Source organism: Sus scrofa, chromosome 1 (assembly GCF_054392235.1).
Source record: "Sus scrofa isolate SSC_HxYL_T2T_F1_AM1 chromosome 1, Sscrofa_HxYL_maternal_Yorkshire_Landrace_v2.0, whole genome shotgun sequence".
In the NCBI taxonomy this organism is placed as follows: domain Eukaryota; kingdom Metazoa; phylum Chordata; class Mammalia; order Artiodactyla; family Suidae; genus Sus; species Sus scrofa.
This window is the reverse complement of record NC_139383.1, coordinates 171,986,503-172,000,699: the sequence shown is the minus strand read 5'-3', so window position 1 is coordinate 172,000,699 and position 14,197 is coordinate 171,986,503. Positions and strand designations below refer to the sequence as shown.

The 14,197-nt window shown below is 41.7% G+C and overlaps 1 protein-coding gene across 2 annotated transcripts; it reads left to right on the top strand.

The window, feature by feature from the left end:
- The first annotated feature begins 8,226 nt into the window (after positions 1 to 8,226).
- PMAIP1 (phorbol-12-myristate-13-acetate-induced protein 1) lies at positions 8,227 to 13,790 on the top strand. 2 transcript variants are annotated; one of them, NM_214147.3, is given in 3 exon segments: positions 8,229 to 8,469; positions 11,073 to 11,901; positions 12,212 to 13,790. In NM_214147.3, coding segments are annotated over 2 exon segments (171 nt in total). In that variant the 5' UTR covers positions 8,229 to 8,405; the 3' UTR covers positions 11,180 to 11,901; positions 12,212 to 13,790.
- The last annotated feature ends 407 nt before the right edge of the window (positions 13,791 to 14,197 follow it).

Sequence of the window (14,197 nt, the reverse complement as noted above, 5' to 3'; positions counted from 1 at the left end):
AAGTCTTGCAGTGTGAAGGGAGAATAGCTGAAAGAGGGCCAGGTGTGGAGGGGAGGCCTGGGAGGGGCTCTGCTGTGGCCCATGTGCAGGAGGTACTGGCCCAGGATGCAGAGAGCAATGATGAGCTTACGGGGCTGTTCAGGACAACTTCACAAAGAAGGTGTGGCAGAGGGAGGTGCAGAGGGTGGGAGTTGGGTCTCCTGCTTGAACATCTGGAGGGCATCTTGGGGATGGCGCTGTGCATGCAGACTTCAAATTTGGAGGTTGAGTGGAAGCTCCAAGAGTTCACTTTTGAACCATACAAATTTGAAGTCTGAGGACACGCAGGTGGATGTGGGAGAAATTCTACGCTGTGAGTATATAGGGAGGAAATCTCTGAGAATGGGCTATGGAAATCCTGAGATCATATAGGGGGAGAGGAAGGAGTGAGCTTGCAAAGGCCTGTTCCAGTAGTGGGAGCAGCAAAGGGGACAGAGGAGGGCGGAGAGAAGCCAGAGGAACCCCGGAAGGCTTGGGACAGTGCTAATTCCTAAGGGTACATGTTCTAGTGCTACCTCTGAGCTTCTAGACTTGTAAATGTGGACGTTTATTATTAAAGAGAAATACTTTTATTAAAAAAAAAAAGGAGGCAGAATTTAAATACCCAGTGTTAGTAATCCCTTCTGATTATTGTCAACCTTTCTTATCAAACAACGATGAACTAGGTGTTGAGTAAGAAGTTTTGGGTCAACGAGTTTACTTTTTAGCGCTGTGAATTTAGGCCAACAAATGTACCTCCTTCAGCGCTGGTGCTCTCTTCTGCTCTGGGCCTGGTTCCATGGGTCCAGGAACTGGGGGTTGTGGGGAACAAGCCTGTAAGGTCTGAGCTCACGTGGAGTTTGACCTCAAAAGGGGAAGTAGATGATAAACAAGCCAGGCAACTAAACACAATCTATTTCATGATAGATCGTCCCTGGGTGGGTAGGGATGGACAATTTTAGACATGACGGTGTGTGTGTCCCAGGGTCTTTTTGAGAAAATAGCATTTGTTCTAAGACTTGAATAGCCAGAAGGATCTAGACAAGGAAAGATCCAGAGAAAGCATTCTAGGCAGAGTCAAGGTCAAGGGCAAAGGCTCAGAAGCAGGAAGTAAATTCGGAGAGTTTGAGGAAGAAGGCCCGGGGAGTCCCAGTGAGAAGCCGAGGAGTCCCGCTAACGGGAATCCAAGGCTGACAGCTCTGGTTCAGTGATACCCAGTCCACATCACGGGTGCTATTGGACTAAATTAGGCACGAACGAGGGTAATTAAGAATCCAGCCTCCCTCAGTTTCCAAGACTACACAGCATGAAACTGTATCCCCTACCAGAGGAAGCAACTTCTGATTATTCACACAGCTGGATCACAATTCTGCTTGCACTAGTAACGCTCAAGGCTTCCGGATGCTCAAAACATCTGATTCCCTGTTGCCCTCTTCTCACCTATTGTGTCTTTGTTTTGCCTCTTATGCCTCTTCTAGGTCATGATTACCATGCATTTCAGTGCTGCCACTGACCCATTCACAGGGTATAAACTGTGGGTCAATTATGTACCTATTATTACTGTTTTTATCCTTTTTCCCTAAGCCTATTTATTCTGGAGGTCCAGGCTTCTTTTGCCTCCTGATGATAATTAAGAAGACTTTCTTTTTTCTTCCCCTACCTAGATGGTTTAAATTGTGAATTACAACACTCACCCAGAAAAGCATACAAACTACAAATTATTTTCAATCAACTATCTTGGGAAAATATTTTCACATGTCACATAAATTTCACAATCAATTGTAAACCATTTTCAAGTATCTGCTCCCAATTCATATATATTTTATTTTTTTTTCACTAGAGTGTAAGCTTTTTGAGGTCAAGCATCATTTCTCAAGTGACTTTTCATCCTCTCCATTAGTGTATCAACATTATCTTAGGGGTTTGTTAAAATGTGTATTTCCAGACTAGTGGATTGTGATTCACTAGTCTGAGTTCAGGCAGGCCTGCATTTTAAATAAGCTTGTCAGTTGATTCTGAGGTTGTATTTGCACAGATTACATAATTGAACAATCGCTGCTTTCTAACTCTTATACAAGATTGAATTACCTTCCTAGCAGTTACTCAATGACACCCTACAAATCATTTTGTTTATCTTCAGATATTCCGGGTTCTAATAAACAAAGCATTTGCCAATAGTTTCTTGGATGAAATCCTCTAAACTAGCTGCATTTGTTTCCTTGTTGAAAATCAATAATTCGGCTAACTTAAATATTCAGGCAGTCCTGACCTGTTTCCAATATTCCGATGATACTTATTGAACTGAACCACTGTCTATTTCACAAACTTGAACTAAGAATGTGAGGGGTATACATGCTTTCCTGTACAGATTTTCTGCCTGACAGATGTTCTAACCTGTTCCCTCAGAAGTCAGTCATTTGATTTCTTATCTTATCTATTCTGCATTTGACCTTATTGCAGGCTGCTTCAAATCCATTGTCAAGTTTACTAAGGCCCTTTTGGTTTGTAAATGTGTAAATTGCAAATAGGATGAAAAAATGTATATATATAACTTTTTTTTTAAGGCAATTGATAAAGGGAGATGTCAGCCATTTGAATTGTGTCCCTCAAAAGATATGCTGATATCCTAATCCTCCATTTCCCCCCCACCCCTTCCAGTCTGTGAATGTGACTTCATTTGGAAATCCGGTCTTCCTAGATGTAATGGGATTAAAATGAAGCCATATTGGAGTTCCCACTGCAGGCTGTGGAGCAGTGGGTTAAAGGATCCTGTGTAGTCACGGCTGCGGCTCAGATTCAATCCCTGGCTCTGGGAACTTCCATTTGCCACAGCACAGCCATTAAACAAACAAACAAACAAACAAATAAATAAAATGAGGTCATGCTAGATTGGAGTGAGCCCTAATCCAGTGACTGATGTTTGTATAAGAAGAGAGAAATTCGTAAATCAACTCTACTTAAATTTAAAAAATTTTTTAAAAGAATAAATATAGGAGTTCCCATGGTGCAGTGGAAAGAAATCCGACTAGGAACCAAGAGGTTGAGGGTTTGATCCCTGGCCTCCATCAGTGGGTTAAGGATCTGGCATTGCCATGAGCTATGGTGTAGGTCAAAGCTGTGGCTCGGATCCCACGTTGCTCTGGCTGTGGTATATAGGACAGCAGCTCTGGCTCCAATTCGACCCCTAGCCTGGGAATCTCCATATGCCGTGGGTGTGGCCCTAAAAAGCAAAATAAAATGAAATGAAATAAAAAATTTTAAAAAGAATAAATACAGTAATTAATGGCAAAAAAAAAAAAAAAGGGAAATTCTGTCACAGATACATAGGGGAGAAGGCCATGTAAAGACAGGCTGAGATTTTGAGTAACAACACATCCACAGGTCAAGGAATGCCAAGGATTGTTGGCAATTACCAAAAGTTAGAAGAGGGAGTTCCTGTTGTGGCTTATTGGGTTAAGAATCTGACTAGCATCCATGAGGATGCGGGTTTGATTCCCAGCTTCGCTCAGTGGGTTAAGGATCTGGTGTTGCAGCAAGCTGTGGTATAAGTTGCAGATGTGACTTGGATCTGGCATTGCTGTGGCTTTGGTGTAGGCTGGCAGCTGTAGCTTTGATTGGACCCCTAGCCTGGGAACTTCCATATGCTGTGGGTATGGCTCTAAAAAGCAAAAAAAAAAAAAAAAAAAAAAAAAGTTACAAGAGCTGAGGAAGGATGACTTCACTAAGGTCTTTAGAAAGAGACTGGGGTTGTGGCACAGCAGAAACGAATCCGACTAAGAACCATGAGGTTGAGGGTTTGCTCTCTGGCCTCGCTCAATGGGTTAGGGATCCGGCATTGCTGTGAGCTGTGGTGTAGGTCGCAGATATGGCTCAGATCTGGCATTGCTGTGGCTCTGGTGTAGGCCAGTGGCTACAGTTCCGATTAGACCCCTAGCCTGGGAACCTCCATATTCTGTGAGTGTGGCCCTAAAAAGGACAAAAGCCAAAAAAAGAAAAAAAAAAAAAAAAGAAAAAAAGGAAAAAGAAAGAAAGATACTGGGAAACCCTGATTCAAACTTCTAGCCTCCAAAACCATGTGGGAATACATTTCTATAGTTTTAAACCACTCGGTCTGTGAATCTTTGTTATGGCAGCCTTAGGAAATAATATAGGAGGAAATGTCAATTACATTTAGGCTGAAAAACATCAAGCCTTGCTCTAATAGAATGTGGTCTTATCCTAGGCAGGAAATATATGAATTGTATTGATTTATTTATTTTCTTTTTCTTATGGCTGCTCCTGTAGCATATGGAATTTCCCAGGCTAGAGGTTCGAACCGAAGCTGCAGGTGAAACCTATGCCACAGCCATAGCAACACCAGATCCGAGCTGCATCTTTGACCTATGCCACAGCTTGTCAAAACGCTGGTTCTGGAGTTCCTATCATGGCTCAGCAGAAAGGAATCTGACTAGCATCCATGAGGACACAGGTTTGATCCCTGGCCTGGCCTTCCTCAGTGGGTTGAGGACCCAGTGTTGCCATGAACTGTGGTGTAGGTTGAAGACACAGCTTGGATCTGGCATTGCTGTGGCTGTGGAGCAGACCAGTGGCTATAGCTTCTGTTTAGCCCCTCGCTTGGGAACCTCCAAATGCTGCGGGTGTGGCCTTAAAAAGACAAATAAAGAAAAGAAAAAGAAAAAAGAAAAAAGAAAAGAAACACTGAATCCTTAACCCCCTGAGCAAGGCCAGGGATCAAATCTGTATCCTCACAGACACTATGTCAGGTTTTTAATCCTCTGGGTCACAATGGGAATTCCAGGATATACAGGAATTTTAATAAAGACAGGGTTGAAACAGGGACTGTCTTTGCTGACACTAGCATCTTATATGAAAATTACCATAACATATATCTTGACCAGTCACACTGTCTTGGGTCTTGACTTGATTCTGCTAGGCACATTGCTGCCAGAGTGAACCTTCTAAAATTTGGTCACATCACTCATGTGCTTAAAACCTTCAGTGATGCCCCCTGTGATGTCTGCCCCATGTGTGCCCCATGAAGTCTGTGAAATCATGGGAAAACTCCTCAGAACTCCTCAGGTGGCTTCTCTCCCCACTCCCCCTCTGCCTGCTCTTCAGTCTCTGCATGGAACGTATTTCTTCCTTTTGACCTCATTGCTCAGCCAACTCCTATTCACACCTTGTATCTCTTTGGAGCTGCCTTTCCTGCTCAGTTGCCCTCCAAGTGGTCCCACAGTCTGCTATAATTTCCCTGGTACAACCATGATGCACATCTTCTTGCACCTGGCTGTGTACTTACCTGTATTAAAGTCTAGACTTACTACTCAGGCTGGTACTTAGGGCCCAAAGGCATGAGCATCACCAGAGTCTAAGAGGCAGAATCTCAAACCCAGCCAGAGGTCCACAATCAGATGCGCATTTGAATTAGACCCTCAAGTGATTCTTCTGCACATTGAATTTGTGTGGGGCTGGTCTCTTTGAAGTAGTTTCCATGCGGGTAGGAAGCACTGTCTCCTCAGAATCCAGCACAGTGTTGGTCTTAAAACAGAGATTTAAGTGATCAGTGCATCAGGCTGATTTTGTGTTAACACATATGCCATACAGGAAAAAAAACAGTCTCTTTTTAACAGAATCAACAGACACAGGCCTATAGCCTATACATTTTGTCATAGGTTTCCTTAAAATTCCACCCTCATTCATCTCTCATATCCTCTTGTTTTCCTGTCAAATCCTATTTTCTGCATGAAATAGATGGATGACTATTCTATTAGCAATCATGTTTACTTTTTTTTTTTTTTTTTTTAGTAATTAAAAAAAAAAATTCCAAGTGACAACACAGGCCTGGCCAAATTTACACTGTTATTTCTGAACTTGTCCATGAAAACTAAAACCTGGTAATAGTTTAAAAAATTGTCTTCACCAGTCCTTTTTTAAAAAACAGATAATTGAGGATTCATTATTTTGTCAGCCCCTGGGTCCAAATATCCCATGATTCTATTTCTTACAGTGCAGGTTCTCATTAAATGATACATAACTTTTCCAGAAAGGTAAACAGTTTAGAATAGAAAGCCTTTTCACACACAGCTCTTAATTCTCTTAATAGAATGTTAGACCAGAGGAAGAGTTTATGGACCATCTAAAATCTAAAATCTTCACAAGTCCCCCATAAATGTCTGATTTGGGCCCATTTCTGAAGCCCACCCTCCCCTTTTCCTTCCAGCAAGTTGAATTTGCAGTTCCCTAAGTCACAACTTGCCTAAAATTCGTATCTAGTATGGGTCACGTGGCCAACAACCTCTTATAATGATAATGTTAGAGGTCAAGATTGACACACCCTTTGTAGTAAACATGATGTAATGTGTTTTTCTTTTGTTGAATGTCTATACTGCATCTCAGGGTGCAGGAGTTGATGAGAAGTTTACTAATTTATCTAATCAGGGATCCAACGGTGTCAGTCAAAAAGAGCCTTGAGAATTTTGGGGGGCTACCAGGTTCAAGATAAGCTGCATCTCTCTTGGGCTTCCTGTGACATGTGGTGGTTAACTCCTGAATTTTGTGTATTCTTATCCCTGGGTGTTCATCACACTCAAAACCAAATTGTTTAAATTCAAGAGTAGTTTTGTTCCATGCTTATAGCATTGTCTACATTTCTGCAGGACCAAGCCACAAATAAAAACCTGCAGGTTTGTGTTGATTGAGTGACTTAAGGTAAACAAACAAGTTCAAATGCCTACTGGGGCCAGATCAAGTAAATGAGAAAAACAAACAGCAGGGAGCGTGGCCAACCTGAGTGACCCCGCCCAATGTCTCTCTACGGGGAATGGCAGCCTCCAGCCCGCTCTGCTCTTTAGGAAAACGGATCCTGCGTTGTCAGGAACTAATGATTTCCTAAAGGAAGCCAGAAATCTGGACTTTTAATGTAATCTCTCCATTTTTAAATGTTGGAAAACCAATTCGAATTTTCACAAGACATCTGGTAGACCAATACGGAGAACCAAACCAAGCACTTCTAGAAAGTCATGGAGCTCTAAGCAACCAATTTACAGCCTCTGCATTATTCAGGGCAGATAATAAAAGAACACTCTTTTTCTAAAACACTGATTCCTGGTAAGGCGGCAGTGGGTAAGAGGGCTTGCTCGGTATGGGCCTGCCAGGGTTCAGATTCTGCCACTGATCTCTGCCTGTGTGAGCTGAGGCAACTCGATCTCTGCAAATTTCAGCTTTTGAACCACACGATCTAAAGTGGCCACACGATGCTAAGAATGCCAGCTTGGTAGGGTAGTTCTGAGGACAGAATAGGAAATGCCTGCGGAATCCCTTAGCATGAAGGGGTCCTCAATACCTATGACCATTCCAAATGACTCCTCCTTTTTACAAAAACAAAAGTATTCAAGTGCCAGCCAAACATCGTGCAAATAACTTCCTATTCCCAGATTCCTCATTCTTTCCTCCACCAAAGCATTGAAAGTTTTCTACACGATGACCTACTCTTTTTTTGTGTTACTAAACATCTACAATGGTCAGGAGACCCATGGGGAATAAACGCTCTACTTTTTCAACCCAGCCGTGAATTAGTTAGCCCCCTCCCTCATTCACATTCCCTCCCCCTCCCAAATCTAAAGTGTTTGCTCGCGTGCTCCGAGTTTTCAATTTGCAACAATTTCCCAATAGTTTCAGTTTCAATCTGGTACTTTTCTCACTTGGCTTCTGGTACCATCTCTATGGTTATTAAAGTTTTCTTCATTTCACGTCCCAGAAACTTCCTAAGTTCTCGGAGTTTGAAAACTGTCCTCTTCTAAACTCTTTTCGGGGTTTGTTTACAGACGTCGCTAATTGCCCATTTCTGATAAGGACGAAGCTCCAGGATTCCCCATCCCCAACCTTCTGCTAGGAGAACCTTTCTCCGCTCGCGACTCCTACACCCCGACAAGTCTGCAGCTGACTCGTTTGTCAAGGAAGTAATTTCCAGGCTGGGCCTTGCCTCTCCCGCCAAGCTCCCGGCGCCCCCCGCCGCGGATCGGCGCCGCCGCAGGTCGCCAGCGGGTCCCGGCGGGTCGCGCTGCACCGCGCGCTGCGCTGGGCCAGTTACTCGCTCCCCCCGCCCCTTTGCGCGCTGGTCCGAGGGGGCGGGGACAGGGGCGGGCCCGGCGTCAAGTTTCTCTACGTCACTGGGAAGTCCCCATTAGGTCGGAGCGCGGGCAGCGGCGGGAGCGCAAACCTCAGAGGCTTTTGGGCGTTCAGGGTGTTGCTTTTCTAGCTCTCTCCCGCTTGCTCGCTTCTGCCCGACCGCCCCGCGCGCAGCCTGCTACCTGCAGAGCCAAGGTGCTCGGGTCCGGGGACTGAGTTCTCGGAGTTTTGCGGCAAAGTTCCGGCTGCTGTTTGCGGAGATGCCTGGAAGGAGGTCTCGTAGGAACACTCAGACGAACCCTACGCGGGTGGCCCTCCCGCCAGGTAGAGAGCAGCTGGGGCCCGCGGAGATCCTGACCCGGGGCGGAGGCTGGGGTCGAGGTCTCGGTCCGGGCGGAGTCACCCCATGTGCGCCGGGCCTCAAGGTCAGGCCGGCGCTGTGCCCTTGCACATGTTTTAGGGGCGCCGGCAGGAAGTTCTTTAGGGGTTTAACCGCGGACCGTGGATATGACCAGGGAGGGAGTCCGGCTTAGGGTTGGGATGCAGCAGCATTTCAGAGGATGCTGAGATCAGCTTTCCCATCCCCACTTGTTCTGCCCCTGGGCCATGGGAAGAAAAAGAGCAAGTACGGGCGCCAGCCACGCGGAGAAAGTCATTGCCATGGCGGGTGGGGCCGAGAGAGGCTCCAGGAGCTTCCTGGCCTCCCAGCGTTTTCTGAGGGAGGCCCTCTCCCTCCCGTATTCTGGATCTTTTGAGCCTTACCCCCCTACCCCAGGCAGTAATAATGCTTGATACTATCACAGGCCTTCCACAAAAAACTGACGGAGGGGTTGGAGGTCCCACAAGGACTGGTGAAATCAGGATAATAGAAAGTTTTTCTTCTTTGTTAGAAGTGTAACATTTTAACAATCGATATTAGCTGCAGAAATGGGGTAGGAGAACAGGAGTTGGTCCGCAATGTTTTTCAATCCACCCGTTCCTCTGCCCTTCCCCATCCGTGTACCTCATCAAATAATTTAAGGTCGGTTTCCTTATAAATCTTATCAAATGGAGCAGCCATCTGCTCCTAAGGAGCAGTTGCAAAGAAGGCAAATAAGTCTCTGAGCTGGAAATCTGTGTGGGTCATACTGCTGTTACATCAGATGGTAATAGGCCGTTTTATACTTAGTTTAACTTTTTAGAGCCCATGGACCGCTCAAAGGAAGTGGTGCATTGCCCGTGTGGTCATGGCAAAGCTGGCACCAGGCTGCTCTCTTGACTCTTGCTTGGGAGGGAAGAAACTTTGCCCGTCTTTTGTGCTGGCCCAGAAATCTGGCCATGTTTCAAAAAATTTCCCATCATCTTCAAGAGCCGACTTACTCCCTATTAATAAGAGACAGCAGAAAGGTCCCTCTTAAACTTGGTTAGACAGTAATACAGTAAAAACAACAAAAAAACAAACAAAACCAAAATTAAGGTATAAGTGACATGTAACATTGTATTAGTTTTAGATGTACACCATGATTTGATATATGTGTGTACTATGACATGATTACCACAGTAAGTTTAGTTAACATCGATCACCACACAGTTACATTTTTTATTAATACATTTATAGATGTAACAAAAAATTAATACATTTATAGATGTAAAAAACAAAAAGGAAAGAACTAGGTGCTATTATCTGCCCTTTTTAATGAAAGGGATAGTTTTTCCTCTTACAATTCAGGGCTTCCAAAATTGTATGCTAAGTGATAATTTGTTTCTGTTTTTGTTTTTTAGGATAGCATGTTAATATATTCCACTCACTGAAAAAAACATGTCTTTGTAGATACTTCTCCAAATGCTTGACGCCGTAGCCTATAAAGAAAGATAGCTTACAAGAGATTTATTAGGTCTCAGAGATTATATAAAGTTTTTTTTTTTAGGAATTATGAAAATTTAACTCAGCTCTTAGGAAAAGATAAATTGGTTGAAATGTAGGTTTAAAAATCCACTTTAATATATATTTACAGTTTTTGTTTATCTGAGCCTAAATAGGCTATCTGCAGGGTCTGCTTATAAAATAAATCAGATTTTAACTTACAGTCATAATTTTTAGTGTTTATAATCATGATGTTGAATTGAACCAAAAAGAAGCGGAATTGTTCTTGGAAATATCCAAGAAAATTGAAATTATGACCAGTATAGATTTGGTGTTAATTCCATCTACTTAAAAAGTTCACTTGGAAATTAGATTATAAAGATTCCCCCCCATACAATATCTTAAAAAGTAGTAAGTATATGAATTAAATATTACTTATTTTGTGCTTCACTTATCTCCATAAAGGCAATGGATTGGTACAGTTTGGGGAGACTTTGGCTTAGACTCATGTGTAAACTTATAATTATTTTAGAAAATGTGGACTTCATTTTGGAATAAGATTTTATGAATCCTTCAAGAGAAAATTTCATGAGGCTAAGAATACATTTAGATTTGCCTAGTATGAGGGCATAATTTGAGCTATGAATTATTGGTTGCCATTTACAAAATAAATTATACTCAAAAACAACATAGAAGAATTTAGAATTTGACTTGTCTCTAACCAATTTTAAATGAGAAAGAAAAGGATGACATCAGTTGGGTTGGCAAAGGCTTGCTGTTTGTGGTGTGTGACATAAATGTCTATATTTGAAAGTAAGATAACATTTGCCTCATCCAGGATTGCAAAATAAATGTCTTTATTCTTTAACTTTTGGTTGTTTATGAATCACCGTGTATTGGTGTATGTCACGTGTGTGTGTTTGAGAGGGGCAGCAAGTAGCCTTTCTCACATTTTAGAAAACAAGTGTGCTTAAAAGGTAAACGCTGGGATAAACACTCAACTTGTCTCTGGGATGAACGTTTTAACTCTTGCTGGTTGCCGTTTGCAATGTTGTCAGGATAACTTTGATGTTTTCTTTTTCAGATCCTGAAGTCGAGTGTGCCATTCAGTTCAGAAGGATTGGAGACAAACTGAACTTCCGGCAGAAACTTCTGAATCTGATAGCCAAACTCTTCCGCCTAGGAACCTGACTTCAGAAGCTTGTGAATGAGGAGACTCCTTTAAAATGGAAGATTCCCCAGTAGGTGCAGATTTCATCAGTTAGAGGAGAGAATGCCTTGTAATGGAGAAGAATGTGAAGGAGCTCTCACTTGCTTTTGGATGCCCTAGGAATCGAAGACGGATGGGTCAAAAATGAGTTTCTGCTGAAGGTTTTCCAGAAGTCGATGTTTCGGATGCAAGAACATTAAAAAATGACTTTGTTAATTTTGAAGCAGGAATGGGAGAGTTATGAAAATAGGGGAGTTATTATTTATACATTTGGTTTTTGCTTTAGAGTCTTGTTCTAGTCTTTTTGCTGAAGGTTGCTGCCCAGCTTGGTGTAAAAGGAGTTGCCAAATGATTAGCTTATGGGCAAGGGTCAAGAAACAGAATATGTTCAATGTTTGTTTCTGCTTTTGTATGGCAGCTCCAGAGCAATGTGTAGTATTTAGTTTATATATATTATCTTGTTAAAAGTAAGGATTTTTTTCATGAGAACACTGAATGTCATAATGAATGTTGATTGCATAGGTCACTACAAAATATAATTTGCTAGGTTTTTTTTTGACTCAAAATGTATTGTTTCTGTGCCGATGACCTTTTATTAAATGTGTTCTTATGGGAATTAACTAGGAAGTTATATATTTTGAAAAAATTTGATGGAAGTGTTACTTGGTATCAGTAAAATTCTTTCAGTTTGAATATTAAAAAGATAAAGAGGGAGTTCCCTTCGTGGCGCAGTGGTTGGCGAGTCCGACTGGGAGCCATGGGGTTGCGGGTTCGATCCCTGCCCTTGCTCGGTGGGTCGGGGTTCCGGCGTTGCCGTGAGCTGTGGTGTGGGTCGCGGACGCGGCTCGGATCCTGCGTTGCTGTGGCTCTGGCGTAGGCTGGCGGCTGCAGCTCCGATTTGACCCCTAGCCTGGGAACCTCCATGTGCCGCGGGAGCGGCCCAAGAAATGGCAAAAAGACAAAAAAAAAAAAAAAAAAAAAAAAAAAAAAAAAAAAAAAAAAAAAAAAAAAAGATAAAGAGCATGGGGATTTTGTATAACCAAGAATAATGAAAAAAAGTGACAGTTTTTTTTATTGCTGTAATATAAACTTAGTAAAACAAATATTTATTAGTAAAATAAATATAACTTAGTAAGAAAACGAATGTGTTTCTAAAGAAGTTTCTAAAATCTGTCGAGCATCCTTTCTCATACTAGTTGGTATGCATTGTATAAGGGTGATCTTTCAAGAGAAATTAAGCATGTTTTCATAATTGGGATATATATATGAACAGATGACTTGTCCAGAATGAAAATCTTTTAATGTCTAAAAATTCCTATGATATCCATCCATCCATATATATACATATATATTAGAGTATACATTATGTGCTATGTATGTAGCATTACAGTAATCTGTACATTCTAAGTTTTATGAACTCTGTTTTTTTGTTATTATTAAAAGGCCAGGCTATCAACGAAGTCCCCAAACATATAAAAAAAGAATGTCATGATGAAATTTCAATAGGAATAACTTTATTTATGTTACCTATTTATAATTAAAATATTTTCTGTTTAGTTTAAAAATGTGTATTTAGTTAAAGTTGAATTTTTGGCTTATGAGGCAAGGGCTTCATAACTACTTTAACTCTTACAATAAGAATGTTTTAATATAGGCTATAGTCACTTTAGATGAAAAATTACCTCAGCATCTGTTTTTCTTCAGTATTACTTAAAGCTGTTAGTTTATTTAGTTACAAAGATTTTTTTTTTGTTTGTTTTTTGGTTTGCCTAGAGGCCGCTATTTTGCCATGTGAATATTTATGATCTAACTATTTATGCATATATACATATGAATGATACTGTAGCTGTGAACTATTAAAAATCAACACCATTTTTTCTGTTTGTTTTCTTCATAATGTAAACTACCGAGTGTTCATTATGAAACCAAAATATTCTAACTGATTTCCATCAGCAGGTACCTTTTGACCAAACCTTCTTCTCCAGTTCTGTGGTGGGAGTGGGAAATATAGGGGCATTTGGCATCATTTCTGCTATCAAGGGACTTAGACTTTAATTAGGAAAGGAAGTAGTGAAAAATTGGAAATGAATGCCAGGCATAGGTATTGAATGCTGCTGAGGCCCTCACACTGATGCCCGGAGAGATGTATTTAAAGTAGCCTAAAAAAAAACAGAAACAAAAAACTAAAACTGTTAAATGCATATTGCTAAGTGAAAGAGCTACATACTGTGTAATTCCAACTACATGACACTGGAAAAGAAAAACTATGGAGACAGTAAAAGGATTGGTGGTTGCCAGGGACTCTGAGGGAGGGAAGGGAGGGATGAATAGAAACCAGGAGTTTTAGAGCAGTGAAATCATTCAGTATGATATTGTAATAGTTGACACTTGCCATTGCGTATTGTCAAAACCCACAGAACTTAGAAAGAAAGAACCCCAATGTCAACTATGGGCTTTAATTACTAATAATGTATCAATATCGGCTCATTGTAACAAATATACCACACTGATGGAAATGATAGGGTGTATGGGAACTCTGTGATTTCTGCTTACTTTTCTGTAAACCTAAAACTGCTCAACAAATAAAGTCAGTTAAAAAAAAAAAAAAAAAGCCTACAGAGATTCATGGTCTAATTAGAGGTGAGACCCCATCCTTGGCTGCTCCTGGGTTTGTCTGCCAGGCAAGAGGAGCTGTGCAGTTTCCATGTAGGTGACCTCATGCTTCTCTCTTTGCCCTAGCCCCGAGCAGCAAGTATTGCTTCATCTGAAGCTATTCATGTGCAGAAGTAGGTATGACTCTAGTGGCCTTCCTGTTTGAGTGTGAGAACCCAAAAGATACCCTAAGTGTGTGACCTCAATCTAAGAACCACATCTTTGACCCACTTCTGCCCTCCGAGTCAATGGGAGATGACAGAATTGGAGGACAGGGGCATTGGCATCATAAAGTGTGGGGTCAGTGCATGACATGATGTGAGGGTCACTGGAAGAGGGAATCCTGT

Coding starts and splice junctions, on each gene's coding strand:
- PMAIP1 (XM_085010012.1), top strand. CDS start 8,406: ATGCCTGGAAGGAGGTCTCGTAGGAACACTCAGACGAACCCTACGCGG. Junction 8,470..11,072: donor GCGGGTGGCCCTCCCGCCAG/GTAGAGAGCAGC, acceptor TTTCTTTTTCAG/ATCCTGAAGTCGAGTGTGCC.